The sequence below is a fragment of the Aspergillus wentii genome, assembly GCF_001890725.1.
Source record: "Aspergillus wentii DTO 134E9 unplaced genomic scaffold ASPWEscaffold_3, whole genome shotgun sequence".
Taxonomy (NCBI): domain Eukaryota; kingdom Fungi; phylum Ascomycota; class Eurotiomycetes; order Eurotiales; family Aspergillaceae; genus Aspergillus; species Aspergillus wentii.
The window spans coordinates 1,823,130-1,850,415 of NW_024467834.1; the positions used below are offsets into that span (position 1 = coordinate 1,823,130).

General features: G+C 48.0%; 14 protein-coding genes across 14 annotated transcripts; 6 read left to right on the forward strand and 8 right to left on the reverse strand.

Moving 5' to 3' along the window:
• Positions 1-61: 61 nt before the first annotated feature.
• Positions 62-1,083, reverse strand: ASPWEDRAFT_170475 (uncharacterized protein; the record flags this gene model as incomplete). The annotated part of the gene is made up of 3 exons (XM_040830629.1): positions 62-76; positions 167-593; positions 656-1,083. 3 exons carry the CDS (start codon positions 1,081-1,083, stop codon positions 62-64), a joined length of 870 nt encoding a protein of 289 aa, XP_040690652.1.
• Positions 1,084-1,423: 340 nt separating this feature from the next.
• ASPWEDRAFT_131073 (TNT domain-containing protein) lies at positions 1,424-2,484 on the reverse strand. Its single transcript, XM_040829272.1, has 2 exons — positions 2,409-2,484; positions 1,424-2,363 (listed from the first exon to the last, which is right to left on the reverse strand). Exons 1-2 carry the CDS (start codon positions 2,472-2,474, stop codon positions 1,707-1,709), a joined length of 723 nt encoding a protein of 240 aa, XP_040690653.1. The 5' UTR covers positions 2,475-2,484; the 3' UTR covers positions 1,424-1,706.
• Positions 2,485-3,217: 733 nt separating this feature from the next.
• On the reverse strand, positions 3,218-3,969 carry ASPWEDRAFT_67292 (gamma-glutamylcyclotransferase family protein; the record flags this gene model as incomplete). The annotated part of the gene is made up of 3 exons (XM_040838901.1): positions 3,794-3,969; positions 3,300-3,747; positions 3,218-3,231 (listed from the first exon to the last, which is right to left on the reverse strand). Exons 1-3 carry the CDS (start codon positions 3,809-3,811, stop codon positions 3,218-3,220), a joined length of 480 nt encoding a protein of 159 aa, XP_040690654.1. The 5' UTR covers positions 3,812-3,969.
• Positions 3,970-4,951: 982 nt separating this feature from the next.
• Positions 4,952-6,697, forward strand: ASPWEDRAFT_738100 (putative C6 transcription factor). The gene is made up of 3 exons (XM_040839382.1): positions 4,952-5,584; positions 5,867-6,150; positions 6,239-6,697. The coding sequence occupies exons 1-3, from the start codon at positions 4,991-4,993 to the stop codon at positions 6,606-6,608; spliced, it is 1,248 nt and encodes a 415-aa protein (XP_040690655.1). The 5' UTR covers positions 4,952-4,990; the 3' UTR covers positions 6,609-6,697.
• Positions 6,561-7,342, reverse strand: ASPWEDRAFT_38630 (cupin domain-containing protein). The gene is made up of 2 exons (XM_040834920.1): positions 7,192-7,342; positions 6,561-7,142 (listed from the first exon to the last, which is right to left on the reverse strand). Exons 1-2 carry the CDS (start codon positions 7,215-7,217, stop codon positions 6,773-6,775), a joined length of 396 nt encoding a protein of 131 aa, XP_040690656.1. The 5' UTR covers positions 7,218-7,342; the 3' UTR covers positions 6,561-6,772.
• A 686-nt stretch (positions 7,343-8,028) lies between these two features.
• On the forward strand, positions 8,029-9,218 carry ASPWEDRAFT_50348 (zinc-binding alcohol dehydrogenase family protein; the record flags this gene model as incomplete). The annotated part of the gene is made up of 3 exons (XM_040837422.1): positions 8,029-8,308; positions 8,359-8,617; positions 8,666-9,218. The coding sequence occupies 3 exons, from the start codon at positions 8,029-8,031 to the stop codon at positions 9,216-9,218; spliced, it is 1,092 nt and encodes a 363-aa protein (XP_040690657.1).
• On the reverse strand, positions 9,182-12,317 carry ASPWEDRAFT_67294 (uncharacterized protein; the record flags this gene model as incomplete). The annotated part of the gene is made up of 6 exons (XM_040838902.1): positions 9,182-11,264; positions 11,353-11,515; positions 11,660-11,890; positions 11,982-12,067; positions 12,117-12,228; positions 12,297-12,317. The coding sequence occupies 6 exons, from the start codon at positions 12,315-12,317 to the stop codon at positions 9,286-9,288; spliced, it is 2,592 nt and encodes an 863-aa protein (XP_040690658.1). The 3' UTR covers positions 9,182-9,285.
• Positions 12,318-12,734: 417 nt separating this feature from the next.
• Positions 12,735-13,200, forward strand: ASPWEDRAFT_38631 (putative salicylate synthetase). The gene has a single exon (XM_040834921.1). It carries the CDS (start codon positions 12,751-12,753, stop codon positions 13,042-13,044), a length of 294 nt encoding a protein of 97 aa, XP_040690659.1. The 5' UTR covers positions 12,735-12,750; the 3' UTR covers positions 13,045-13,200.
• Positions 13,201-13,355: 155 nt separating this feature from the next.
• Positions 13,356-14,837, forward strand: ASPWEDRAFT_67296 (uncharacterized protein; the record flags this gene model as incomplete). Its single annotated transcript, XM_040838903.1, has 4 exons — positions 13,356-13,487; positions 13,532-13,635; positions 13,682-14,560; positions 14,607-14,837. The coding sequence occupies exons 1-4, from the start codon at positions 13,373-13,375 to the stop codon at positions 14,835-14,837; spliced, it is 1,329 nt and encodes a 442-aa protein (XP_040690660.1). The 5' UTR covers positions 13,356-13,372.
• ASPWEDRAFT_181920 (uncharacterized protein) lies at positions 14,815-16,221 on the reverse strand (the record flags this gene model as incomplete). Its single annotated transcript, XM_040831889.1, has 2 exons — positions 14,815-15,535; positions 15,583-16,221. The coding sequence occupies 2 exons, from the start codon at positions 16,219-16,221 to the stop codon at positions 14,861-14,863; spliced, it is 1,314 nt and encodes a 437-aa protein (XP_040690661.1). The 3' UTR covers positions 14,815-14,860.
• Positions 16,222-16,327: 106 nt separating this feature from the next.
• Positions 16,328-17,285, reverse strand: ASPWEDRAFT_181921 (uncharacterized protein). Its single transcript, XM_040831890.1, has 5 exons — positions 17,170-17,285; positions 17,023-17,118; positions 16,826-16,979; positions 16,578-16,783; positions 16,328-16,530 (listed from the first exon to the last, which is right to left on the reverse strand). The coding sequence occupies exons 1-5, from the start codon at positions 17,236-17,238 to the stop codon at positions 16,399-16,401; spliced, it is 657 nt and encodes a 218-aa protein (XP_040690662.1). The 5' UTR covers positions 17,239-17,285; the 3' UTR covers positions 16,328-16,398.
• Positions 17,286-22,685: 5,400 nt separating this feature from the next.
• ASPWEDRAFT_437139 (uncharacterized protein) lies at positions 22,686-24,077 on the forward strand. The gene is made up of 4 exons (XM_040836086.1): positions 22,686-23,175; positions 23,228-23,264; positions 23,310-23,377; positions 23,424-24,077. Exons 1-4 carry the CDS (start codon positions 22,996-22,998, stop codon positions 23,817-23,819), a joined length of 681 nt encoding a protein of 226 aa, XP_040690663.1. The 5' UTR covers positions 22,686-22,995; the 3' UTR covers positions 23,820-24,077.
• Positions 23,718-24,277, forward strand: ASPWEDRAFT_437081 (uncharacterized protein). The gene is made up of 3 exons (XM_040836085.1): positions 23,718-23,786; positions 23,843-23,913; positions 23,966-24,277. The coding sequence occupies exons 2-3, from the start codon at positions 23,877-23,879 to the stop codon at positions 24,217-24,219; spliced, it is 291 nt and encodes a 96-aa protein (XP_040690664.1). The 5' UTR covers positions 23,718-23,786; positions 23,843-23,876; the 3' UTR covers positions 24,220-24,277.
• A 774-nt stretch (positions 24,278-25,051) lies between these two features.
• On the reverse strand, positions 25,052-26,342 carry ASPWEDRAFT_38634 (uncharacterized protein). Its single transcript, XM_040834922.1, has 2 exons — positions 25,575-26,342; positions 25,052-25,523 (listed from the first exon to the last, which is right to left on the reverse strand). The coding sequence occupies exons 1-2, from the start codon at positions 26,325-26,327 to the stop codon at positions 25,428-25,430; spliced, it is 849 nt and encodes a 282-aa protein (XP_040690665.1). The 5' UTR covers positions 26,328-26,342; the 3' UTR covers positions 25,052-25,427.
• Positions 26,343-27,286: the final 944 nt, after the last annotated feature.

A 27,286-nucleotide genomic window follows, 5' to 3' on the forward strand; every position in this document is an offset into this window, starting at 1 on the left:
GCGGGGTATGTCAGAAAGCCGACTGTGTGTAATCGCAAGGATCGGCAAGTTCCACTGCTATCTACGCTAGTCTGCGCTGATCAATTAGAATGTAGTATGGAGTCTACATCGTTTTGATCCATTATATACAGCCGACAGCCGCCTCGATATACTGTCGAGTACTCACCAATCCATTACAACCCACCTCCAAACCCAAGTCCTCAATGGTCAAAACCTCTATCGCCTCTTTATCCCATGCTGCTCGACCAGACCTTTCCAGAAACTTCAACATGACTCCCAATTCCCCGCCCATCCCCGGCCACAGCTGCTCAACCGCATCTATCTCGGTCGGGATATATACAGCATCAATATCCTGCCCTGTCCTGCTCCCAGTAGCCTCCATCCACAGACCGAAAAACTCCCCATTCTCAATCCAGTCAGTTACTCCACGCACGTATCGCCGTGGAAGACATTGACTCGGACTCGCTAGGATCCTCTCTACAATCAGCCCGACATTCACTCGATGACCGCCAACAAGAGGCAAGATCGTCTTCGGTCCGACCGGCTGAATCCAGACATGTTTTCCAGCGGATTTCACCCGATTCGGCACGAAGCTGGGATACTGGATATTTTCTGCGTACATGCCTCCCCAGAAAAGGTGGTCTTGTCCGCTAACTCCGGCAGTGAGGAGAGGATGTATTCGTCTACTTCTGCCTTGGCGTCTTGATGCGGGACTGAGAATCCCTTGGATAGAGCAGATGGAAGAGTCGACCAGATAAAGTGCTGTAGGGTGGGGATGGTCGCCGCGACAGTGGCGATGTTTTGGCCGTGTCGTGTTTCGCCGGCCATATCACCATTTACCATTCGTGTTACGGCGAAAATCACATGTGCATTGTCAAAGGCAGCGGATAGACTCGAAAGATCGTCGAGATCTGCTTCGACAACCTCCACGCCTTGTGATTTGAGGTTTTGCGCCTCGTTGGAGTTGCAGTTGCGTGTGACTGCGCGGACGCCGTAGAGATCATTGCGGAGAAGGGTATCAACAACAGAGCGGCCCTGGCCTGCAGTGGCGCCGAGAATGACTGCTAATTGTTTCGCATGCATGTTATTGACAGCGAAACTAGGCATCCAGCTCGTGTGTGTTGCCAGTACAGTAAACCACCGATATAAGCAACGGTTCCGTCCAGGCAATGTACTTGCTTATATTGGTGAGTTGCCTATTATCAGTTGTATGTATTGAAAATTTACCTTGCAAATCTAGTCACATGATACCTGACCCATTATTTCATGCAATACATGGTATTTAAATGATGTTATTGGCTGATACAGGCCCGTCCTGAATCGATATAGGCAATTCTGTATGGGCGAAAGAGAGAATTGTAGTAACTATCTAATATCGGCGTTTTAAGCTATTTAATTTGGGGGATCAAAAAAGATGCGTTGTGTAGTTTGATATCGGTGGTTTACTGTGTTTATTGGATTTTTGACAGCTCTTCAGCCGCACAGCTGTTCATCTACTCAATGAGGCATTCCATGACATTGACTTTGAATATGCCAATCCTTGCTGTTTACAGAGAAAAGACGGCCAAGGGTATATCTGCCCTCATTGGCTGTGGCTCGGCTATACCCACCAGTCATGCGGCTGAGGTGTGGAGTTTATACAGAACAGTCCAAATATGCTGGCATTTATTAGACATTACAGTAAGCTATTCAGAATTTCATCAAGCCTAAGCACTGCTAGGTACACTGCTAGGTGCACTGCTAGGTGCAGGCAAGTACGACGCAGAATACTCCTCCTTCTGATCATACTCGCTCCGACCAAGTCTCCTCAAATACCCACCACTAATTAGATCCTTGACAGGGCTGAAAGCAGCAAACTGCGTCCCCAAGCCAGGCTGCTCAAACCACCCCGCAATCGGTCCTCCACTGACGACAAACGGCTTCGTCACTTCATACACATAGTAGTTGAACGGGTACGCGCCGTCATAGGTGTCGAGGTTACTAGGCGGCAAGGCACGCTCGATATACGGCGCCCCCAACACCGCCAGAAACGTGCCAAACTCGGACCCGAACCGGTCGACTTTCTGTCCGACCTTCAGGGAGATGTTACCCAGCACGGGTGCTTGGTCGGTGTCGAGAAGGAACCCGTTGGAGGGGGGGTAGATGTATGTTCCGTTTGGACCGATGTCGGTAGCCCATTTCTCGAGGAACTCGTAGGGGCAGAGATCGCCGAAACGGGAGTATGTCTGGAGCTCGGTTGAGAGGGGGAAGTTCTTGGGCAGGTTGACGGGGCCTAGACGGGGATCACCGCAGACGTAGGTCTTGTTCTGGAATGTGATGCCCGCGCAGGGATCCGGGTCACATCGTTCGGGGTATTGCTTTTCCTGTGGGTGTTAGTTGGGATGGTGTATGCAGAGAGATGGACGTACAAGGAAGTGGGCATATCCCTGTTGGGCGACAGCCCCGAGGAGGAGAATGGAGGAAGACAACTTCATTGTGTGCAAAGTATTGGATTATGGAGATGAAAATTGAAGTGGATTTCTAACGGAGGACAGAGCCTTTATACTATCCATAATGATAAACAAAGCTAACCGCTCACAGCCAGCCAAGACGAGCACATCTCAAAATCGTGGACAGATGGACGAATTGTAGAAGACAACGAGGGTCCAAACTAGGCTGCAAAGGGCAAATGTGTGACGCCAAGCTAATAGAGCTGAAAATCCCAGGCCACATTCCAATTTGCGGTACACTACCTAGTGTTGAATAATGGAATACGAGATGAGGGATTTAGGGCATTCATTGTACAATTGCTTGTGTCCAATGAGAAACCGGATTAGCAGTAGTATTTGAATACTAGCACAATCCCACACATACCCAGACCAAAAGGCATGGCCAGAAAAATGGCCTAGCCAGATTTGGTAAATTCTTAGTGTGAGTCTGAGTGGGCCTAGATTGCATAGCCCTATCACAATGCATCCTCACTGCGTATATCTACTTGGGTTGGATGGATACTTTATATGGAGCATTGACTTTTATCTACATGTACCAGTAAACATGCGCTTTAGCAATGAGAACAGACAGGGCAATATATGAAACTTTGAGCTGGAAACCAAGCAATATAAGGTCGACAGTTACTATTGACATGAAAGTGTATCGTTGGAAACTCAACTTTAATTCCACACGGAAGACACCTACATTCCAAATTCCCCGATTCGCGCATGCAGCAGGCATCCCTGCATTAACTAGCACACACTATTTACCCATAGCAGCACACCACTAAGAATTCTGTCTTGTTAACCATGCCTGTAAATCAAAAGTACCATCCTGCAAACCCTCCTCCTCTCTATTACACAGAAACATCCATCCTATCGTAAGTGTATTATCATCCTCAAACCATATACCAGCAGGCTGCAACTTGTACGCCTCTGTTTCAAACTGCACCAACAAATCTCGTTCTCTCTCAGTCTGAACCTCATATGCCACTCCATAAACAATATTCGGGTTGGGAATATTTCCTTCGATCAATGCGGGATAGCCATTCCAGAGTTTGCAGGTCCATCCCTGTACCCGGGCCCGACGGATGTTTGGCTGACCAGGACGTTGGATGACTCTGGCAAGTGTCGATGGATCCATCAGGGCGTCATAGAAGAAGAAGTATTCAGGGGCAGATTCGCCTTCAGCAGGCCCGATCATGTTCTCTTTCGGTGGTCCGGCAAGCATTTTGCGGACCATTATCGGGATTTTTGCCCGTTCTTTTCTGGCCGCAAGCTTTTATTCTTAGCCGGGATGGATTCTGGTATTAAAATGAACGTACCTTGTCTGATTCAGACATGTCGAGCTCCCTATGGATATGATGAAGTATATTGAAGGAAGGTGGTGAAGGTGGTTGCGGGGATGCTGTTAGAATGGCATCATGGTAGCATCACTGACCATGTTTATTACAACGTCTACTTTATATTTCACGTCTTACGACCCGCCCGAGCTGCTCTGTTCGTAGCTTAGGATATATAACTATTTGATAATACAGTGAATGCTGCCATATGTGTCTGTGGATCGAAGTTCTACAAGTACTATCATCGCTGTAATAATGTGAATGCAGTAAGTACAAATTTTTATCTCTATGCTTCAAAGCTCGCGTTGGCATTGTCATAATCATGAAGTGGTATGAGGAACTCCCCATAGCAGAAGACAACCAGAAACAAAAGAAAGCCCAATCTTTATAGATACATCACTTTCCCCGCAGTCCATATGTCGTCCAGTTTCGTGTTAATCCTATCTCATTCCCCTGATAATTCGGCAGAATCCATCAGAACTGGTCACCAACTCTACCCTCACGAGCAGTATATTTCTCCGCATGTGTTGTCGGTAGCCTTCCACCGGGTATTTTCAACATTGGTACCAGAGCAGTAGACAGAGGCAGTGAACTTCCACTTGATATGGCCGGGCTCACCACCGTCATCGCACGAGGTCGGCGACGCAACGCACCCAGAATGGCCGAGAATATATCCTTACTTAGACCGCGAGTTGGAACTTCTTGTTCATTTAACCTTTCAGATCTAACAGATGGTGATTATATCTGATATTGGTGTCACGGTTTCAGTTAGATAATCAGCCCCCTTGACCCACAGAACATTGAATCTGGAGACTTTGTCTAGGCATTTGGCTATGTTTATTTTTATCATCGAAAGATGTTAACTTATCGCATGATCACTCTTGTTGATTCCTTGCTATAGACTGCAATGGCCTGTTCTCTCCCACATATAGTTGTAGTGATGATTTTAGGAGTTGACAGCACTAATATCCAAGAAATTCGATCGAATGAGTATCCACATATTTATTCTTCAGATAAAGACGAAAAATATGCAGATAAAAAAACCATCCCTCTACGGAGTAGTAGACCCTGAATGGACAGACGATAAAACTTAACTTATCGCTTCTCATCTACTCATGAGTTAATTCCATCGCTTTTTCACTCCCATCACCGAAAATCATCGAGAATGCCATCCTCATAATGCCAAACGATCTATCCAATCATCAGAAGAAATCAGGCATTCGCACATCTCTCGCCTGTCAGCCATGTCGATACAAGCATTTACGCTGCGATGCACGCAAACCCGCCTGTTCCCCCTGCACCGCTGACAGAAAGCAGTGCGTCTATCCGCATTCCCGGCGGCGGGGGAACAAGAGTGCGCCGCAGTCTACACCAACGCTTACGGTGGGAAATGAGTCGACAGAGAGCCGTGTTGAGGCCCCATCACGTTCGGTGACTTCTAGGAGTAGTGATATCAGCGGACAGAGCGAGAATGCTGATCAGCTTCTGGCACTTTATTATGTCTTCTTCCATGCGGCCCATCCGTGTGTTCTTCCATGTCAGTTCTTGAAGTTGCGGCAAATGGAGGATGCTATACAGCCGCTCCTGCTGGTGATGCAGTATATTGGCTCTATTTTCGCATCATCAATACCCGAAGGGCAATATGAAGACAAAGTCCAAAGAGCATTAATCGACATTCAAATGAGAAACTGTCCCATTACTGGATTCGATGTACAAGCCGTGCTTCTCTACGCGATTGCCATATATTGGTGTAACGATACCGACCGTGGTACGGTACTATTGGATGAAACAATCCAAATGGCAACAGAGCTAGGAATGAACAGAAAAGGAGTTTGCCGTTGAATACGGACAGAATGATCCCGTTCTCGATCAGAGCTGGCGGAGAACATGGTGGTTGATCTATATTACTGACGCGCATATTGCTGGGAGTACTCACACATTCCCGTTTCGCACGAGTCGGACTGAAGTGACTTGATCTTCCTTGTGAGGAGCAGGAGTATGAATCTGGGGTATGTATCACCCTGAGGGAAATATGTCTTTCTAACATTGTTATAGGATATTCCTGTATCCAGAACTCTGCAACAGTATGACAACCGGGAGTTCATGGCGGATGAAATGGAATTCTCCTCTTATGCAGAGCTCATCGGGCTGACCAGGGGCATTGATATGGCTCTGTCGTCTAGTTCTTCTAATATACAGATCTACAATTCCATGTGTGCAAAGTCTGACACCAGCATGGCAGCATGGCATTCTCTTCTCCCTTCGTCTAAAAGATCTTTGATCCGGCCAGATGGCTCCCTAGATGAAGTCATGTTCAAAGCGCAGTTTATCATGCATACGTGAGTCTTTCATCTCAACCAGAAATCATCCTAACATATCCAGATACATCATTGAAATACACAGACCTCTATCAAATCTATCATACAGCCCGATTGAATCAGTATCAAGATGCGCCCCTCTCGCTCCATCGGACAATCTGCGCAGTTCCAGCACATCCGAATGCCAGCTGCACACGGTGAAATGCTTATGGGCGATTGACCATCTTGACCAACTATTGACACTGCCTACCAATATCACCACCCACTCCCCATTTATCATATGCATGATTGCCAATGCTACCATCGCGCATTTAGCTGCTTGCCGTTTTGTCTATCATGGGGAAAAACTACGCATCGCCCGCGAGAAAATCCGGTTAACTATGGGCACGTTAAAGGTCCTCAGCGAATACTGGCTGTTGGGAAAACGAACATATCGGGAAATCGGCATCATCGCAAGGGAGATACTGTCTATAACGTAGAATACAGCGGCTGAATCATTGGACATTCAACAGCAATCTATCGAATTTCCTCTGTTGGAGCCATTCCCAGACAACTTTGACTTTTGTACTCTATTCGATACAACCATTGGTGGCATTCCAACACTACAAATAACGTAACATATTTGCAATGACAATATCAACAATCACTTCCTATACTCCTCATCCACCTGAAACAGCGCATCCATCCCATCCCGCTCATAAGCCTCCGTATCCAAAACCATCGACGCAAGCAACACCGCCGGCTCCGTCTCACTCGCATTATCACTAATGCGATGATGGCACCCAGGCGCCTCATACCACGTTCCACCTGCAGGAATCACTTTCATCGGGTCATTGTTCATCTTGTTCAAAAGTGTGCCGCTGATGACGTACGCAGAGACAGCGGCGCCACCGTGTCGGTGGGGAGGAGTTGAACCGTTGGGAGGGAAGTCGACGCGGAGACCGATGATGCTCTTTCCGGGGACGTTGGAGAGTTTGTATGAGTATGCAATTTGAATGGAGGGCATCGGGCGGCTTGGTTGTTAGTTTTGTAGTCTTGGTGGGGAGATGGTGATGTATCTACCTAGGGTTGTAGGTTGGTTCTTCCATGGTGACGGTGTTGGCAGATCGCTTGTTGTTGATGTTGTTTCTGTAGAAATAAAACGATATTTATATTTCACTTCAGGTAATGAACATAGGCTATGTTAAGACTCAAAATGATACATCATGCTGAGTGTGTTGGCATTGCGTCATTGGCTCTTCCGAGATGATTCTGGATAGCCTATCCAATAGCCTATCGCTCGCGGCGGCGATGTAACTGCATAAATGTAGTATTAGGGTTGGCACTTAATAGATCGGAAGTTTGTTAATCAGTTAAGATGCTATTCTCTAGAATAGCCTAACTTATGCGTTCAACAGAATTTGCGAGGTTGCAATTTTATGGCTTGCCTGGATATATATGTTGAAGGCCTTCTTGATGTATTCCGTTCGACGAAAAATGCGAACACTTGATTATTCTTCGGGAATTACTTATTTTATATGGGAGAGGTTCCTGACGAAACGAAGGGCCTGGAGGCCTCTGGAATCGTTGCGCAGGTTGGGAGTCTTGTCACCGAATTCCAGGCGGGAGATGATTCCCGGAAAGCCTATCGCGCAATAGCCTATCGCTCGGGGAGGCAATGTAACTGCACAAAGATATTATGAGAGTTGGCACTAGGTATACTAAAGTGTGTTAATTAGTAAAATGCTATTTTCTCTAGAATAGCCTAATTTATGAGTCGATCGCAATTTATGATGTTGCAATCATGTGTCTTTCGCCGATATATATATGCGCGTCTTTGACACCACACTTATTACAATGAGAAACTGACAACAAAAACCAACTCAGTCAACTATCCCAATAAAACCATCAAATTAAACTATGACAATGTCACAGCGATCAGTCCAATCTGTTATTCTGATCACAGAGCCCGGAAAAGCTGAAATACACCATGACCTCCCCATTCCAACCCCAAATACCAAGCAGCTTCTAATCCGAATACACGCCGTATCTCTCAATCCCTCCGATTCAATGGCACTGCACAGCTTTGCAAAACCAGGCTCAGGGATGGGATTTGATTTCTCGGGTATCGTGGATGCAGTCGGACCTGAATGTACGGATTGGAGTATCGGGGATCGTGTTGCGGGGCTTGTTCATGGGTGTAAGTGCCTCCAGCAGAGTGTGTAGCACTACTAATACTGATGAATTTAGGCTATGGCCCAGATTATACGATCGGGGCGTTTCGGGAATATATCACGGTTGATGCTGAGATGGTCATTCGAGTACCGGATCATTTAGACCTGAGTGAAGCATCGACTCTGGGGATGGGCGTTAGTACTGCTGCACAGGGATTGTATCAATCATTGAAATTGCAACTACCACACATTGATGCTGCGAGAAAAGACGAGACCGTACTGATCTATGGGGGAGGAACGGCAACGGGCTATATTGCAGTACAGCTGGCAAAACTGTACGTGAATCTAGTCCATTATGATTAACATTTGCTAATGGTATTTAGATCTGGATATCGCGTCATCACAACATGCTCCAAGCACAGCATGGACAGAATCCGATTGTTGAACCCGGATGAGATAGTTGACTACACTCATCCTGATGCCGTCGCCATGACCCAGAAGCTAGTTCGTCCAAATGGCCTATCACTCATCCTCGACTGTGTGGCCAACGATTCTACTGCCGCATTTTGCTATCAATGCTTCAGTCCACAAGAAAACCAGCCCTGCATACACGCCTCGCTGATGCCGATCAACAACATCCCATCTCACGCTGCATCAATGAAGATAACCAACAAGTTCAATTTAGTCTACACTTGCTTTGGGAAAGAGTTTAATCTAATGGGTCAAACATGGGAGGCTTCTGAGCTAGATAGAAAGTTTATGATCTCGTTCTATCGGAGGATGGAAAGGCTGTTGGAACAAGGCCAATTGCGGTTGATGCCGGTTGATATTAGAAATGGGGGGCTGAAGGGTGTTTTGGAGGGTGTTTCCGAGTTGAACAAAGATAAAGGAAGAAAGTTGGTTTATATTGTAAGACCCGAAGAAAGTACAGGATAAAGAAATTATATCCACTAGTTATAGCTGGGTATGTACAGTGGAGATACTAATATCATCAAACATCCACCTATTCAAACACCTTGAACTCCACCAATCTCACCTTCTGTCCCTCCTTTGGCGTAAATAGCAATCGGATCTGGTTCGAAGTAGTCGTATCCCAAGACGGAGTGGTAATTCCATTCGCCACAGGATCGGTGAAATTTCCATTCGACACATCCGCCCACGAGCCCGTGTTTGCCTGGACTCTATACGAATCCGGAACATCGTATCCCAGGGTGCTATTCGCGAAGAATGCAATCTCCGCAGAAGAAGTTGTGGTTGCGGCCCCGAAATCAACCTGGTACCAGATTTCACTGCCATCGCCGGCGGGAGTATCCCAGCCGTTGGCGATTTCAGGGAAGAACCAGACACGGCCGTCGATGGCGGCGTGGACGGATTCGGTATCTGCATCGGATACGGAGACACTGCCTTGAGGCCATTCGGAGGCGGACTGAAGTTGGATGGAAAGGGCGGTTGGCCGGTCAATGGATGGTGGTGCTTGTCGGGTGATGTTGACAGTTAGACGTTTCAGTTCTGATGCTGTTGCGACGGTCTTTCCGTCTACTTCGACTGTGAGGCCGGCCGTGCTGTATTGGTTGCCAGTTGCATCCCATTGCACGGCGATGTCGTGGCCGTGGTAGAGGATGTTTTCAGCGCGGAAGTAGGAAATTGTGTTTGGGTCAGCCAGGGGGTTAACGTCCAGAACATCGTCTGCTCGAGGTCGGATGCCTACAAGGCCAGAGAGGACGAGGTCAACGTATCCAGAGTGGAAGTAGTGAGGGGATCGAGCGAGGCCGACGATGGGACTGCCTGAGTCGGGGTAATAGTCTTCTTCGATGTCGAGGACGCCACCACGTTTGGGGTTGTAATGAAGCTGAGCATACTGCTGGAGGAGGGTGGTGTAATCGGCATTGCTGACGATTCCAGCAGAAGCAGAATTGGGATAATGATCGAGCAGATTGGCAAGACCAGTGAGGACCTGAGTGGTTTGGAATGGCCAGATAGGACCATTCCACTGGCATTCTGGCTGTGTTCCTTCGTAGCGATATTGATGCATGTAGTATTCATAGCTGGGCTCGTTGGTCCGCATGCCATGCTCACCAGCCAGTTTCTCACTATCTAACAGATGCTTCCATGACTGAGCAAAAGTAGCATTATCGTCTGGCAGATCGTGTGTCCATGGGACATAGCCAACGAGCTCTCGTCCCCGGATAAAGTCCCAGTAATTGACATTCTCATTGTCGACATGGTATCGATCGATGAAGTGCTCAAAGGTGCTATTCCAGAGCGAGCTCTGCACTGTATCTTTTATAGCAGCAGCTTGGTTGTGATAGTTATCCGCGAGGCTCTCATCTCCCTTCAACGAAGCAAGATTGGCGATGGCCAGCGCGTTGGCGTACTGGTAGCTGTTAATACTGGGTCTGAAGGCATATCCTCCGTCAAAGCCATCAGAGCCACCCGAAGCATCGATGCTGGCAATCGTATACTCGGTCGCGTCCGTCACAGGTTGAATCCAATACAATCCCTTGGATGTATCGTATCCCCCAAACGACAGCGAGGTATTCCATCCCTTAAACACATCCTGCATCGCATCCAGATGTGCGGAAGCATCATCAGCCACTCCATCAACCAGATAGCCCTGCCACACGCCATCCGCCATACTCTCCGAGAACTGATGCGTGGCCGTGTTATCTGGCCCAAAGATGAAATTGGCATAGTCCTCTTTGAACCGACGATCACGACACCACCGTCCTTCACGGAGATGAAAGTTGGTGGCATCAATCAGTAATCCGAATGGATCAAGTTGCCAGCTCACATCGTTGAGGAATTCCGTCGAGATGAACCCGTTTTCTCCCAGGTCGCGCTGATGCGCTCGGAACAGACTCCATCGGTAGTAATAGACGTCGGTTATTTCCTTTGAACTGGACTCGAAGATAGGAATGCGATTGAGATACCACGCAGAGTCATTTCCAAAGTGCGCTTTAGTGAGACTGCTGGCATCGAGCGCTGCGTGGACGATTGTATAGAAGAGAGATAACACAAGGGGCTTCATTTTGGAGGTGTGGTGTGCATGAACATACCTATACGGAGTTACCTAACTGGTTATTATGTGTTTCCGATGATTCTCCGGTGGAGAGATTCAGGGGTGAAATGTCTTGGATGATCATTTCTGCAGCGTTGGCTCTCCTGTGGGATGATGCTGCAACCCCGCATTTGCTCCGGTGGGGTGAGGCTATAGTGGCAGTTATTTCTACAGTCTATGAATAGATGCGATGACTCTACCAGAATATTTGAGGAAAAATCCGAATTAACCGAGAGTCCAACGTCATGAAATAGGACCATGCCTTTCAATATGGTTACTGTTTCTGCACCAACCCCATCACAGGCGACCAGTTGTATACCATCCTCTTCCTTTCCTCTGCAAAAAAACACTTGAGAGCATCTTCCCGACGACTGATCGGCGGCGCCAAAGCAGGTGGATTTGTCCTTTTCAATCCCCCGAGAATCTCCTGGAGAGGCAACAGGTACGTGTTTGTGCACAAGTGTGCCAGGTTTCCCTTGAACACGCCCGATTCTGAGTTGATGATGTTGAACTTGGCTTCGTCGAGCTGGCTGGGATACTCGCGACCCAGCTGCTCGGTTAAATTAGAATTACCCTTCCATCATAATGGAATGGATGGAATAGCTATTGTCGATGCCGCATTTGGGGAATAGGGTGTTTACCATCTGTTCGAACGTCTTTCCCTTCGTTCTTGTGACAACCTGATTTACTAGGTCTGCATCTTCCCATTGAACATAGCCTCCTGGCTCTGGGCTATAATCAGTCCCATACAAGTTGTAATAATTGAAAATACTCACTCAGAAGAAGAGACGTGTGATAGAGCAGTGGTGCCATGTCTCTCTCGCGAACATTACTAGCCCACATCCGAATATGGACAACGTCATATTGACCCTGGACAGATGCTGGTGGCTGAACAAACGAGTCAAGCAGTCCGAGGTGTACATTATGTGGCTAGTGATCTTCATGCGGGAATTTACCATCCGAAATATCGAACCCATGAAGCTGGACGCTCGATGGGAGGTTGTTGGCGAGATCAAAGATCCAGATTCTACGGCCTACGTCATACTATGGGTGACAAAATTCCAAGGTCAACTGTCATACTGCTCTGACTTCATGGGGTGTTCCCTGATACAGTAGGAGCGCAATCCATATAGTGACTGGGTACGATGATGAAACCGTCAGGCAGGTATGCGACATATCAAGAATGGAGATACCTACGATGCAGCAAATCCCCAGAATATGGACATCAATGAGACTGCTGATGAGTGCATCGAGCGAGTGTCTCGAGCGCTGGCTGAGATCGCAGAGGGAGAGAAGACCACGCTACGTGAAGAGGTTCGCAACGACCCAAGAGAGATTGTTGAGCATATCATCTCCATCAAGGAAGCTATCAGCGAGCTCAACCGTCCTTGTCCCGAGGAAACTGTGGTCATGGAAGATCTTATGTCTGTCCGGCCCCGTGGAGGTATGCAGCATCTTGGATCCAGAGTAACTGGATATCTAGACGAGAAGAAGGATTTCTGGGATGCATTCGACGTCCTGTTCCCATCTATCACTGCGTCAGGAATTCCCAGGGCACCAGCCCTCGAGGGCATTCAACGTTTGGAGAGCCAACCGCGAGAGCCTTACTCCGGAGCTGCTCTTCTCATCGACAGCAAACGGTCTTTTGAGGCTACAGTGGTTTTGCAGACTGTACTGCAGGATAAGAATCGGCGATGGGTATAGGCTGGAGCGGGAGTCATTGCGCAGGCGAATCCTCAGCGGGAAATGATTGAGACCTGTGAGAAGTTGGAAAGTATTGCTCAATATGTCGTGACAGAGTAGATGAGTACTGGATAAATTGGTCTAGATTATGCATGCAAGAATGCCAAATACAGATCCTGGTAAACTCTGATTCCCGATAAGATAAAATAAGCTTCGATCGACATGCTCCCATTGGCTGTGTCTCAGGAACCGTGGGTCTCTCGATCTTTTCGCAATCTCTTCATCCCTTTTTGATTTCTGCGCGATCATTCTGCCATCATTGTCGTCTCTCACGATCTTGCCGGCCGGCATGGAAGCCCACAACCTCCAGCCCAATCCGCGGTTTCTCTTCCGCCAACCGCTCGCCCTGCAGTGGTTTGAAAATGGCAAGCTTGTTAAGCGATCGGAGGAGGAGCGGCAAGCTGGTAAACCCCCTGATGCGCGTGTGAGTGCGCTTGCTGATGAACAGGCCGCTTTGAGTTGTTTCTCGATCTGTTGTATGTCGCGATTCTTGCGAACTTTGCCGACACTCTTGCCGAGGATATATCAGGTGTGAAAGTAGTGAAATATATTGTATCTCTCCCGGTCGCATTCACTTATTCCTACTGACAGAGGACAGCTTATTCTTGCCCCATCATGGCATGTATGGAGTGATTTGCGCGAAATCATGAACTCCTTCTATAATGATGACTTTCTCCAGCGCATTCTGATCCTCTGGGTGATGGCCGTGCTGATGGTGTATGGCAATAATGCCTCGCTTGTCGATGAAGATATCGGGGCCCTGCGTTCCACCGTCGGCGCGTATATGGTTGCTCGGCTGAGCTGCAATATCGCGCAGCTATACTATTCGTTTGGTAGTTATCATCATCGCCCGCAACAGCGACTTTGGGTTGCTCTATCTACAGCGTGCCTCTTCATTTACATTCCCCTCTATGTGGATACTATCTCCCTTCGACACAAGATTGCTGTTGCAGCTGTCGCTGTCGTGCTAGAGGAATGCGTGTGGGTATTCTGCTACTCACCCATTGCGAAACGGATGCTCAAGGCCAAGTATACAACCGCCGTGGACATTGCGCATGAAATCGACCGATTCGCTGCCTTCTATATCATTGCGCTTGGAGAGTTCCTCTACTGGAGTATCGTTGGTAGTCCGGCCGCAATTGGATTTAACACTGGCTTGCTTAGAGCCGTATGGACGCTGGTTATTGCGTTTTGTCTTAACTGGATATACGTGCACAACGACGGATCGTTACATGGAACACACCCTCTTCGCCATTCCATCTGGACGGCATTCTCATGGGCAACTCTTCATCTCCCGCTGATTGCATCTTTGCTTGCGGGCGGACACGTAGCTGCGCTGAGTGCAAAGGAGGACCAATTCGGAGAGTCTGAACGGTGGTTGCTCTGTGGGAGCATCGGGGTTGGATTATTCTGTCTCTGGGGATTTGGATTGCTGTATGCCGATAAGGATGAACCTGGGACGTTGATGCTGAACAAGGTATGTATCTCTGAACTCTATAACATTTCCATACTGATTACAATAGCATTTTCGTATCATAATGCGTCCTATTGTCGGAATCGTGATTATCTGCCTTCCCCTGGCAGATGGTGAGAAGGAGGTCACGACGACCATGTCTACCATGATGGCGTTGATTGTGTTTTGTCTCATTTGGGAGAATGTGACTTCTCTCCGAAGAGATTGCCAGATTTGGGAAAAGTGGGAGAATACGAACTATCCGGAGAAAGTAATGGACGGGACGAAAGGGTCAGGTTGATATCAGTCATCTATAGCTTTAATTTAATCGACATCCACAACATCCTCTGTCGATCCATTGCTCGTTGTATTTAACTGCTCAACCCAATCAGGCTGCTCACACACGAACTCGAACCCGAATGGCCTCATTTCATTCCGAAGTCGATCTACTCGGTCCCACGGATACTCCACTCCATTTCCTCCTCCCCAATATGAGGTGTACTCAATTGTGATTTTCTTGAGTGCTGCCTTCCTCGTAATGGCTTCCTTTATTAGCTCTCTCAGCCACTTTTCCTCGTCAGCGCCAAAGTCCGGAGAACACTCTGCTTCCTCGTCGGTCCATCGGCAGTCCAGAGTGAAGCTCTTCAGTTTTGGGGCGAGTAATGTGTCAGCGACGGTGGGCGAGAATTTCAGGTCATCTTCCATCGCACTTCGGGATAGACTCAAGGCTTCCAATTCGGGAAAATCCGAGGCGGGGAATAGGGGGCTGGCATCGGAGTAGCATACATTACCGATGTCAATTGTTTTGAGTGTGTCATTGTGGTTTAATAACGTGGAATAGACGATGGAATTGCTGAGCTTCAGATTCTGGTAAAAGTAACTGATGCCGTCAATATGGAAATGACGCAATGCTTTGGGCCACTTGATTAATCGCTCCAGGTCTCTGCTGGTTATAGAATAGTTGCTGAGTGTGAGGCTGGTGAATGCAGCAGCTCCATGCTAGAGATGTGAGCTTTTGTTCGAAGTGTGTTCAATTGAGTGCCCACCTTGTAGTCCATATCATCGAAGTCTTCATCGCTAGTCAGGCCGTCTATACTCAGCTCTCTGAGTGATGGCATATCGACGGATTCCATAATCTCCCTTGGTTGAATGTCTTCCTTTCCCGCTTGAATCTTCAACTGGGTAATCTCACGCATAGACCGACTCGCTATTTGAAGGAAACGCGATCGCTGCGGTCTAGTACCCCGGAATGGCGAGGTATTCATCTTCAAAGTTTTCACACAAGAAGACCATCCAACGATATCACAAGTAATGACAGACTCCTTTTCATCATCTTCATCATCGCCAACGTGAATCGTGAGCTCCTGACAGTACCTGGCGAATGTCTGTTTCTGCTTAAGAGTGGAGTGGAGGCATTTTGTTACACCTGAGGCAGACGATACTTGAATGTTGATAGTATGGTACAACAGAGGAACGGCAATGCGGTTGAATGCATGACATGTCACCGTCAATGAGATTATAAAGAAAGAGCTGTATCGATCTCTCTCCCTGTGTCTGTCCGGGATCTCTCTAGCGGCGAGCTCGATGATGAATGCCAGGATTTCTTCAGGGAGTCTGAAGATGTATGCTTCGGTTCCGACACAGGGTTGGCAGGTACATCTGGATTCTTCCCGTTTTGAAGCCATTTTGTCGATGTGAAAATAATGAAGATAGGGATTTCGCGAATGAAAGGCGGGGCAGCAGGGAATACAAGGGGGCTGAGCAGTGTGGCTGAGAGGACATACGAGGCTAGGCGAAGTCTTCACCATAGTCCATTCTATTTATTCCTTACGACAGTAATCTTCTCCATTATCGAATTATCATCACAAATCACTATCTGTCTCATCCGGAATCGGTTCTCTCGCCGCCTGTTCCATTTTTCTGCTATACTCTGCCAGTGTTTCAGGGTCAATGTTGAGATCGGAATAACCTGTACAACAGTTGGTGTGCCAGCACTGTATTTCCATATTAGCTCAACCAGATAGAATTTAATAGCACGTACCAATGATGGATCATTCAAAAGTCCCCGGCAAAGCCATAAAAATGGCTCGTCAAAGTCGGCACTAGGCGTCTTGGTAGATATTTCACAGTATTCAAGCCTGTCCATCCTGGAGATGACATGCATATTTATCTTGATTTCTATCTCGATGTCTGCCTTATTGCCACATATGACAATTGGTATATCACCGTTGAGAGATACAATTTGGCCTAATATGTTAGATCAGAGTACATTCTAGAGAGGGTACATACTGTGCCAGTATTCGATATTCCCATAGGTCCGTTCATCAGAAGCATCAACCATGATGATAGCAGCATCAATGTTCGTTAGATACTCTTCTAAGCTCTGTGTAGAGCCCTGGGAGCCAGCAATATCCCATATCTCGAAATCAATAACACCACGATTCTACTCTATCAGTACGAATAACATACATAGAAAGTATACACACCGTTCCAAACGACAGCTTCCAAGTCACATCATGTTCATCTGTTGGTATATACTCATCCTGGAATTCTCCAGTGCAGTTCCGCTTCACGAATGCAGTCTAAAGATATTCTTATTAGCTGGCAACTATCTTATGGGGCATCGTTGATACCTTTCCTACGCCTGCGTCTCCGACCAGCGCAAGTTTGAACTGAAATGGCTGACTATGGCGGGAATTCATGATGGAATTGTCCTGTGTATGGAATTTATTTATCAAGTCGGTAGTTGCTGCGTACAAAAATTGTGCGAACGAAATGTATGGGCACATCTGGAAGATAAGCAGCGACGTGGCAGAGATCTATACCTAAATAGGCAAAGTATACGAGGCCCAGTGGCAGTGCAGTTGGAAAGTATACTCAACAAGAAGCAATACTCAAGTATGCAGTAAACCGATTCACAGTACGTTGGAGTCAGTACAACCCCAAAGGGCAGAGGTAAGGCGGTGCTGTACCGTCAACGAATAATGGAAGCTTTTCAGTTACACGGTACGAGATGTTTTTAGACGAAGAGATGCATATCAACCTTGTGTGCAACTCAACGACAGCAACTGCCGCTGTATTATTCAGAATTAGATAATTCCTTCCGAATGATGAAAGATATGCGGCTGTTTCACATACCAACAGCAGTTCAGGGACGAGCTTAAGTTGCCCTGCCAAAGTACTCAGCTCTTATAAAGCTGAACGAGACGCTAGGATTATCCTACAGGTACACCGTTTCGATAATTACCATGACACATGCAGCGCATTGAACTAAAATTGGTATTGTATCATCACCCTTGAGAAGCCTGTGGGATTTAGCATGTATATCCTTCGCGTTTAGGGAGTTTATGGTGGTATCTTGTCATTTAAATGAATGATGAAGCTCTTTGATTGGGGTAAATGCGAGCAGAGTGAGCAAGACTATTTAAAATGATGTGGAAAATGCAAGTCGAGATACAATGTAATCATAGGGGCCCAGGCAGTTTCAAAAATGACCAGGCGTGTATAGATAACTTTATAACTGTTGCATCATATTGTATTTTCATTCCTATGGTAGACTAATTATCGGTTTTTGGTTAGATACTATAAGGATAACTTTTCCACTAATGTTCCATGAAATGAATGATCGGGGTGTGATAATTCCACAGAATGAAGGCAGTTCCTATAATAGAGCAATAGTATTTCTATAAAAAAAAATACGACAGAGTTTCTATTATTGGATACATATAGTTTAACCATTTCTAGCAAGGTTTCGGAATTGCCTGGTGCCCTATGTTAGAATTTACTGGTATTGTCTAGCGAGAAAAGGAGTGCTTGCAAGACCAAATGCGGAGATGTACCGCATACTCGGGTCAGCCCTCGCATCTGTCAGAAAGTATCGATGAGTAAAGGGATACGATCTGTCATATCCGCCGCGGCCCATCGTGATGCCATTCAATCTATTTCCTCGAAAAGTCCGTCGAAATGATATGAATAACCCTTTCTTCCTCGTTCGTCTTCGATTAGATATAGCAATTTCATCAAACAAGGCTTCTAGGAAGCCAGACTCGCAAGATACCTTTCAGCTGTTCAACTTTTGCAAGCAAAATGGCCCACCAGAATGATATACCGCTGGATACAATAGAGAGGCTGGTATATTCCTGAGGGAATATGGCAACATCAGTCCGGAGAAGCACTCGCAGCATTGCAAGCGCATTGTCCGTCGTCTATGATCCCACCATATCCAATACTGGCGCCAGTTTCTATAGTCAAGAGAAGGCTGGAAAGTCTTGAAATATCCGTGCTTCCCATAGTACAGATTCCTCGGTTTTGACCTTGCTCGTTCACCGGCATACGAGGAATCCTTTTACGATCAAAGAAGGCCATCATTTTCTCGACTTGGGCTGCGGCCTTGGTCAAGACATGCGTCGATTGGTATACGACGGTGCACCCCTAGAGCACCTCTTTGACTGGACACGACCAGGGAATTCATCGACCTGGGCTTTGAGCTATTCCATGACAGAGAAGACACCACCGAGACCAAGGCTCTCAGCCAAAAGGTCAACATCATCAACTCGGGGTACTTCATGCATTTGTTTGACTGGGATACTCAGCCGGATAATGCTAAACGGATACTTACATTATTCTCTCCGCGTCGAGGAGCTGTCAAGTGATATGGGGACATCGTGCACTTTCTACTGTGAGATAGATGGTGAAGCGCGCACTTTGTATCCTGGAGGGTGTCTGTTGAGATGGGTTGTTGAGCGGCAGTAGACCATCTGTATTGGCCATAATAAATGCATAGAATGGATAGAATGGATTTTGTTGTGTGGGCAGGTCACTGCTAAGAGAGCATTTCTGCTGGATATATATAACGCCGCCATAGCGTCACCCAACACCATGATCCGATGGCTAGATATTTCAAATTGAGAATTGATGTGGCTATTACTCTCACAGATTATACAGAATAATTAGCATCAGATTAGATAAATCAAGAATAATTGTTGTTCACTTAATCCCATCCCTGCAAAAGTCGTGATGTCATCGATATCCAACAGCCCAACCAGTCAAGATAAAATAATTGCACAACATCAATCGCAGACATAAACCCAGAAGTCAAGCATAAATGATGCATTGATTAATGCAATCACTCGATGATCTCAGCATCCCAAGATTATCAGGTCTGCGTGCGACATTAGTGGCTGCTTATTTGCTGGTGATGACGAGCAATGACCACATCTCGCCACTGGAGTCAACCACGAAACCAGATCGATGAACATTGGCCTCCCTCGATCGATTGTGGGGTATGTAAATTCAATTCTGGATGGAACGTCATTACTCGTTGACCAGAGGGATCGTGGCGTCATGGATAGACGGAGCGGATAAGCGGTTATATATACCTGTCTGATCCCAATGCCACTTCAATCTACCATGCAACATACTTTACCTAACTCTATCTTTTCAATTGAACTACAATAATCATGTCAGGCATCGCACACAAAATCAAAGACGCCCTTTCCGGCCAAGCCAAAGACTCCGCAAGCAAATACGGCAACGAATACCTCGACAAGGCCAAGTCGAAAGGAACCGAATTCGCCGATGGAAAAATAAAACAAGGCCGCGAGAAGCTGCAGTCGTATGGAAAGGACGACGGCAATGGGGGTGTTGGGTCCAAGGCCAAGTCGCAGGGAATTGGGGCTGCTGATTCGGGAGTAGAGAAGGGCAGTGATACTCTGAAGTCGTATGGGAATGGGTCTGGCGATGCTGCTTCCAAGGACCAGAGTCAGGGTCAGAGTCAGGGCCAGGGACAGTCTGGAGCTGATGCAGCCGATTCGAAAGCGAATCAGGGTGGCCAGGCTGCTTCGTATGGAAATGAATATGGTGGTGCTGCCACCCAGTCTCAAGGAAATGCTACGAATGCTGGATCAAAGTACCAACAACAGGGCGACAACGTCGCTGCTTACGGCAGTGAATATGGCAATTCAGCCTCCAAGACCAAGTCCCAAGGACCCGAGTCTGGCAGTATTTCCGATTTGAAGTCACAGCAGGGACGTGGTCAATATGCTGGTGGTGCTACTGCCAATTCTTCCCAGCAATACGCGAACACGACCAACATTGCCGACACCAAGTTCCAACAGGGCCGTGAGAGCTTTGCTTCTCACGGCAATTCCAACCCGTACTCCCATGAATCCGAGTTTGGCAACACCGACAACTATGGCTCGACTGGATCCAAGGGTGCTGCTGTTGGTGCTGCCGGCGTTGGTGCAGGTGCTGCTGGAGCGTATGGCAGCAACCAAGGCCAGTATGACACTCGATCCAACAATCCTTACGCGAGTAACAACTATGCCTCCAACAACAAGGGCAGTGAATACGGCAGCAATTATGGGCAATCTGGCAACCCTTACTCCAACAACCCATACTCCAACGAGGCCAGTTCCGAGTATGCCGACAGCTACGGCTCAGCCTCCCCCAAGGACACCGAGTATGGCAACAAGTACGAGCCATCATCGCTGAGCAAGGAGAACAGCGGTGCTCAGTCTAGCCTCGCCAACACCCAATCTCAAAACTCCCAGTCGAAAAAGGTTAGCAATACCGACTCGAAAGCCAGCACTGATCGCGGTGGCCGCAGTGCTACCACCGCAGCTGGTATCACCAAGCAGCCTACCTACCCTGCAGGCCAGCAGAGCGCAAACAGACATACCGCTGCCTCATCTGAAAATCGCCAGGGAAGCAACATCGCGAAGAAGACAAGTTCCCAGGGTCAGAACCAGCAATACAACACCGACACTAGTAAATTCATGAACGACGTTCACAAAGGCAGCATTGGCGGTGCCGGCGTGATCCATGCGTCTGGATGTTCTGGTCCGACCACCACCAAGACGTTTGATCCCCATGCCACCGTTGCAGGAGGCGGCACAACTCAATCTGGTGGATCGAACTTGGCCAACGAGTCGTCTGGCGGCAACGCTGAACCTGCAGAGTCGGACACGACCTATGGCAGAGCCGGCAGCACCGGGGCGAGTGCGCAGCAAGGCAGTCAGAAGAAATCCGCTGCAGGATTCGGTGGATCGACGGGATCCAAAGCGGGAAGTGAGGATAAAACGGCCGGCAGTGGGGGCGAAAAGGGAGCTGTTGGATCCACGGGAGATGTTGGCAGCAACAAAGCTGGTGGTGACGATGCTGAAACGTCAGAGCTGAAGAGCGTCACCAACAAGTTCAAGACGTCCGCAGCTGGTGGCCCTGTAGTGATTACCCGATCCAACACCCCCGACAGCGACTATGGCACGGCCAGCGACATCGGCCACACTCCGTCGCCGGCTCTGAATGCGCAGAGTGGCAGCCAAACCATCCCCCGAAGCGGCGAGACCAGCTATGGCGACTCGACCGGGTTGAACGTGGGCGGCAGCCACTACAATGCCCCTCGCAGCACCAACGTCACATCGACGCCGACTGCAGCTAGTAACTACGGTGCATATTCTGGCAGTGCCGCTCGTGACGACTATAGCCTGATAGGTGGTTATAATAGCGCCAGATCCAACGCCGCGGGCACCAGCTACAGCAAACCTCGCACCGGTGGACCGGTCATCACGACGCAATCCAACGCGTCTGGCAGCGACTTTGACCTGCCGGCCACAGGCTATGGATCGACGGGATCGAACGCAGCCGGCAGCAGCTACAACACGTCAAACATTGGGCGTGCCGTGGGAAGTGAAGATGATGTTTCGCGCAAGGTGGATAGTGGAGCTGAAGCTTATCGCAATGGATCGGTGGTGTATGGGACCCAGCGAGGAACGCCATACTGATTTGATTTTCTATTTTTGATGGTTAATTTTGAATGTGTGATTGTGTGTTTATTAATAAAATTCTTGGTCGAATCGATAGTGTTGGTACTTTTGTCATGCCCGATTATTTGGTCGACTAGGGGTTGCTAAGAATACGAATAGGAGACCGTTGTTGAGTGATCGATCAGCTCGATGATAGCGTCGAATCGGACAATAAACTAGTCACAATAAACTCATCCCTTGACAGCCTGACAGCACAACAGAGTTTGACCAAGACATGTCGACGCTTCTTCAGACGATGCATCGTAAACTGTCTTTGCTACGCGACTCCCCACTGGCCCATCCGCAAACTGCGTCCGCCATGCAAGGGCTGTGCGCGCCGATCAGCCCCTAATGTCTCGACTTCCCTGTCGCGCTGCCCAGGTTTAATTACCCCCGAATCCTTCGCTCGCCCAACTAATTCCTGCAGAGGGGCAATGCTATTGAGAGAAAATCCCCCTAGAATTGGATGTCTCGCCTTGCAGGTGCGGATGTGATGAGTACAAGCGAGGGCAGGTCGAGGGTTTCGCCAGCCCCCACAAGGGAGGATGCGTGTGTATTTAAAATTGAATATACCCATGTTTCTCAGCACGATCCTACGATCATTCCAAATCGATGCGTTCTCTCTCGTTTTCTTTTTCTTGCTGAAGAAGTGTCAAGATGCGGTGTGAAGATGGCACCGAGGGCTGTTTTGGCCCGTCCAACGAGAGTCTCCGCCGGTCGGTCATTGTCTCGCTCGTCTTTGCGTTTTTCCTGTCGACCGTCACCGTTGCGTTGCGGCTGCTGGCCAGGAGGATCAATGGGACGAAGCTGTTTCTCGATGATTATCTGATTCTGATGGCACTGGTATGCCGCACCTGCATATGATATATGTACATGCTAATTCGTGCAGCTGTTCAAGTATGGTTGCTCGATCGGTGTTTGCATCCGTAAGTCTCGCATCTACCGATCTCATTCATCGCTAATCATGATAGTCCTATACAATGGCCTTGGATCGCACATTACCGAAATCCCCCCAAAGAACCTCATCATCTTCGCCAAGGTATGTCTCTTTCTCCCTCGATTGAAGACATATACTCACCCGTCAGATCGGCTACTCCAACTCCTTCGTCTATACCGCCTGCATCGCATTCATCAAACTCTCCATCCTCACCCTCTACAAACGCCTCTTCTCGACCCGACGCATGATCCTCGCCTCCAACCTCATCGCCACCTTTGTCATCCTCTGGGCCATCAGCATCTTCATTGCCGGCGCTCTCATCTGTATCCCGGTCAATAAATTCTGGGACCAGTCCATCCCGGGTCACTGTCTCGACAGCGCCACGTTCTACTACGCGATGCAGATTCCGAACATCTTTTCCGATCTGGTGATTCTCATCATGCCGATGAAGATTGTCTGGGCGTTGCCGATTCCCAAAACGCAGAGGATGCTCTTGTCGTGCGTTTTTGTCGTGGGTGGATTGTATGTCTTCCCTCTCTACTAGGCTTGTCAATGCTAACAATATAGAACTCTGGTCTTTGATATCGTCCGTCTCGTCGCAATGATCAAGCTCACTCAGGCTGGTCCTGACGTCACCTGTAAGTCTTCTCGTCATACACCAACACCAACACATCTAACAATATACCACAGACTATCAAGCCCCCGCCGCACTATGGACCTGCATCGAAGCAGCCGTCGGCATCACCGCAGCCTGTCTCTCCAACCTCCGCCCGCTCTTCAAACTCGGCTACCGCGGTGTCTGGTCACACATCCGATCATCGACTCACCAATCCGCGCAGCCACTAAACCCAGGCAGTATGGAGAAGCCATACGATTCGTATGTCACGGAGCGTAGTGTCGGGAGTAGATATAGCCTTGACGAGAGCAGGAAGCACTCAGTTTGAGATACTGTATCATTTGAGTTGAGCGATTTTACATTGGGCGTTGCTGTTGGGATATATCCAGGATGTTTGTTTTCAGGTGTAATATAAAGTAAAATTGAGTTTGTTTGGGACTATATTAGTGCGATCGGTGTCGTTTATCGTAGTTCATCATAGCTATCGAGTATAATAATATATTTGAAACACCGGCCGTAGCGCTGATCGAGTATCCGTGCTTTAGTCCATGGTCAAAGTTCCCTGCCAAAGCTGCCGGTCGCTTTGTCGATATAACGTTCAGGAGTCTCAAATGGCGATGGCATAATACCTCCTCAGATGCTGTTCCTGGAAGCTTGTCTTCTAGCTTCTTTTCATAATGTCCTCGATATAACACCCAATACATTATGACGTAGATTCGGGTCGATTGAATCTCGATCACACCCTTGCTTGCAGTCCTTCGATACGGCGTGTTATCTCGAACTTGGACCTCCCAACTGCCTTGACATGTCATATTGGAGTCCACCAGGTCCGACCACGACTTCTCCCTACCGGCTCTTCGGTGCCAATGGGATGCCACCACCGACTCCGACACGATGGTACCATTTCAATAATGTAAAGGCCCTCGAGACCGATTATGCCAAAGCCGTTCAGGCAGAATTGGATGTATCAAATTAAGTGGTTGCGGTAGAATTAAGCGAGCCACTAAACTGTGCTGTCGAGTAAAACATTGCCAATAGAACGGGTTGTCCGTACGGATTGATCTGTTCGAGATCTAGTAAGCGCTAACACGGCTTCCCCTTGGTTTTCAAACCTTGCTTGATATATGAATATTGTCTTCAACAGAGTACGGATTCTAGGTGGGAAATGTTAACGTACCCTCATGGGCGATGCTCTTCATTATCAGTGCCTGCATTATTCGTTTATTCAATCTATTCATCCAGCTCAATAGCCACCCAACTCCGGATCCGACGGAGACGCATGCTTCTTCCTACTGCGCAGCGGATCCAAGAATTGAAACGCCTTGATCATCTCCTTTCCCGGACCATGACTCTCAATTCCATATTTCGTCTCCTCCTTCTCGGATGGTGATATCTTCCTTTCCAACGCGCTCGTTTTCACGGGATTTGTTTCCTTGGAAGGTTTTTGCATTTTGTTATTTGTCTGCTTGTTGCGTTTCTTTGGGAGGACTCTCGCTTTTAGATCCTGTATAAACTTTCCCCGGTGGCCTTGGTGCATCAACGCGTGGTAGTACTTGTTGAGAGTGTTGACGTTGAATGCGAAGAAGAGGAAGAGGAAGGATACGCCGATTGAGATGCCAACTGATTTTTCATGTAAGTAGGTATTCTCATAGTGGATAGAAGCACGTACAGATGATTGGGAAGATCCACCAGCCTTCGAATTCGACATTGTTTCCTACATGGGGAAAGTCGGATATATTCAAGGCAAAGACCGAAGTCAGGAAGGAAAGGGGGAGAAAGACAATGGTCACGACGGTAAAGACAGTGACGATTCTGTTCTGCTCGTGGCCGAGCTGGGCGTCTGTCATGCCTGCTTGTTTCTGCTTCAAGTCTAGCAGCGTGTTGATCTGTGACTGTTAGAGATACCTCACTGCTTGTACTATATGGGTAACCAACCGAGTCATGAGTCTTGTCTGCCTCTTCAATCATCCTGTCAACCTCTGCCTTGACCGACATGGGCGTGCAGATAGATCGATCCTTGAAATGGTCATCGTCAAATGTCTGATTCCACACCGTCTCCTGAGCCTCTGCGAGTGTCCGCAGAATCTTCAACTCATCCTGGATATCTTTAATCTCGCGCAGAAACTTGGTCTCTTCATGCAGATTGTGCCATGGATTCAACGCTGCGTTACTGCCGTTCCCGTTCTTGTTATTCTTTGGATCCAGAGAGTTTTCGAAGCTGTTGAAGAGTTGAATCTCGCTGTCGGCCACGTATCTGATCGATTCGCGGAATATTTCCATCGCCTCTTTGGTGATGATTTTATTACCCTCGAAGCTGGTCTTTCGCATAAAAGGGCCGGTTGCAATGCCTAGGATTAGCTCCATCATGGACATGACGCATGTTGGTTGTTTGAAACCGCCTCTGCTCTCTTCGAAGACGAGAGCTTCGTAGACCATGTCAACAAAGTGCTTGAAGTCGTGTGTTGTTGCTGTAATAATGGTGTCTAAAGAGTCAGTATCACATCACTCATGCCATGCAGTCGGTACACACTCTTATCGCTAATCCATAGCCAAAGCTGGTCGACGACCAGGATCTTCGTCCATGCGCCGGCCTTGTTCTCGTTCTCGGCACGTCTCTTGAGAGTGCCCTCATGGGCGTTTTTCGTTTTCTTAGTACCCTGCTGTGTCATCCATTCCTCCCACTTCCGTTCGATGTAGCGAGAAATCACCTGGTCACAGTCCCTGTTCTCGGTGTTGTTTGCAGTCACATAGTAGTATTGATCCAGGGTCATCACCTTGTTGTTCTGGGGTATATGACTGCTGGCATTGTCGCTGTGGTCTGCTCTTATTTCTTTGTCATCGACGGTCAGATACGGCATCTGGCTGGTGTTAGCAAGGTTTCCTGTGTAATCTGAGAACACATACATAAAGAGCGATTGTCCTGTCATTCAACTCATCAGACCCCTGAGACTAAATGAAGATTTATGGTCAGTAGGTCTGCCTTGTTGTAGAAATGCTGTGAACATACAACACAGTTCGGCTTCATGTAGCGCTGGCCGCCTCCTGCATTCAGCTGTGCCCAGCTGTTGCTGAAGAAATCGGCCAGAGGGCGATGTTCCTTTTGCGTTTTCCCCGAGTCGATGGAGATGCGAGTTACGAGGTCCTTTCATCGTCAGCTGTCTGTCTACGAGGATGGAGTGGCTGTCGGTACAAACCTCTGCTAGTGGCATCTGATGATAATCTGATTAGCATAGATTGTAGACAATATAAACGGGTCCTTACGTTATTGACAGGCAAATGTATCCACCGAAACAGATGATCTCCTGGAAGTCGCACCGAGTCCACTCTCTTCAGCTGGTCTATTCCTTTCGTCTCGGCTTTCAGGGGATCACTATTCATCCCGGATGGGATTTTCG

Coding starts and splice junctions, on each gene's coding strand:
- ASPWEDRAFT_38630 (XM_040834920.1), bottom strand. CDS start 7,217: ATGGAAGAACCAACCTACAACCCTAG. Junction 7,143..7,191: donor GAACCAACCTACAACCCTAG/GTAGATACATCA, acceptor CTAACAACCAAG/CCGCCCGATGCCCTCCATTC.
- ASPWEDRAFT_437139 (XM_040836086.1), top strand. CDS start 22,996: ATGCGGTGTGAAGATGGCACCGAGGGCTGTTTTGGCCCGTCCAACGAG. Junction 23,176..23,227: donor ATGATTATCTGATTCTGATG/GCACTGGTATGC, acceptor TAATTCGTGCAG/CTGTTCAAGTATGGTTGCTC. Junction 23,378..23,423: donor ACCTCATCATCTTCGCCAAG/GTATGTCTCTTT, acceptor CTCACCCGTCAG/ATCGGCTACTCCAACTCCTT.
- ASPWEDRAFT_437081 (XM_040836085.1), top strand. CDS start 23,877: ATGATCAAGCTCACTCAGGCTGGTCCTGACGTCACCT. Junction 23,914..23,965: donor GGCTGGTCCTGACGTCACCT/GTAAGTCTTCTC, acceptor AATATACCACAG/ACTATCAAGCCCCCGCCGCA.
- ASPWEDRAFT_38634 (XM_040834922.1), bottom strand. CDS start 26,327: ATGGTCTACGAAGCTCTCGTCTTCGAAGAGAGCAGAGGCGGTTTCAAA. Junction 25,524..25,574: donor GAATTCGAAGGCTGGTGGAT/CTTCCCAATCAT, acceptor ATACCTACTTAC/ATGAAAAATCAGTTGGCATC.
- ASPWEDRAFT_131073 (XM_040829272.1), bottom strand. CDS start 2,474: ATGAAGTTGTCTTCCTCCATTCTCCTCCTCGGGGCTGTCGCCCAACAG. Junction 2,364..2,408: donor AGGGATATGCCCACTTCCTT/GTACGTCCATCT, acceptor TAACACCCACAG/GAAAAGCAATACCCCGAACG.
- ASPWEDRAFT_38631 (XM_040834921.1), top strand. CDS start 12,751: ATGGAAGATCTTATGTCTGTCCGGCCCCGTGGAGGTATGCAGCATCTT.
- ASPWEDRAFT_738100 (XM_040839382.1), top strand. CDS start 4,991: ATGCCAAACGATCTATCCAATCATCAGAAGAAATCAGGCATTCGCACA. Junction 5,585..5,866: donor ACGATACCGACCGTGGTACG/GTACTATTGGAT, acceptor ACATTGTTATAG/GATATTCCTGTATCCAGAAC. Junction 6,151..6,238: donor GCGCAGTTTATCATGCATAC/GTGAGTCTTTCA, acceptor TCTATCATACAG/CCCGATTGAATCAGTATCAA.
- ASPWEDRAFT_181921 (XM_040831890.1), bottom strand. CDS start 17,238: ATGAATTCCCGCCATAGTCAGCCATTTCAGTTCAAACTTGCGCTGGTC. Junction 16,980..17,022: donor GGAAGCTGTCGTTTGGAACG/GTGTGTATACTT, acceptor CTGATAGAGTAG/AATCGTGGTGTTATTGATTT. Junction 16,531..16,577: donor TTTTGAATGATCCATCATTG/GTACGTGCTATT, acceptor ATGGAAATACAG/TGCTGGCACACCAACTGTTG.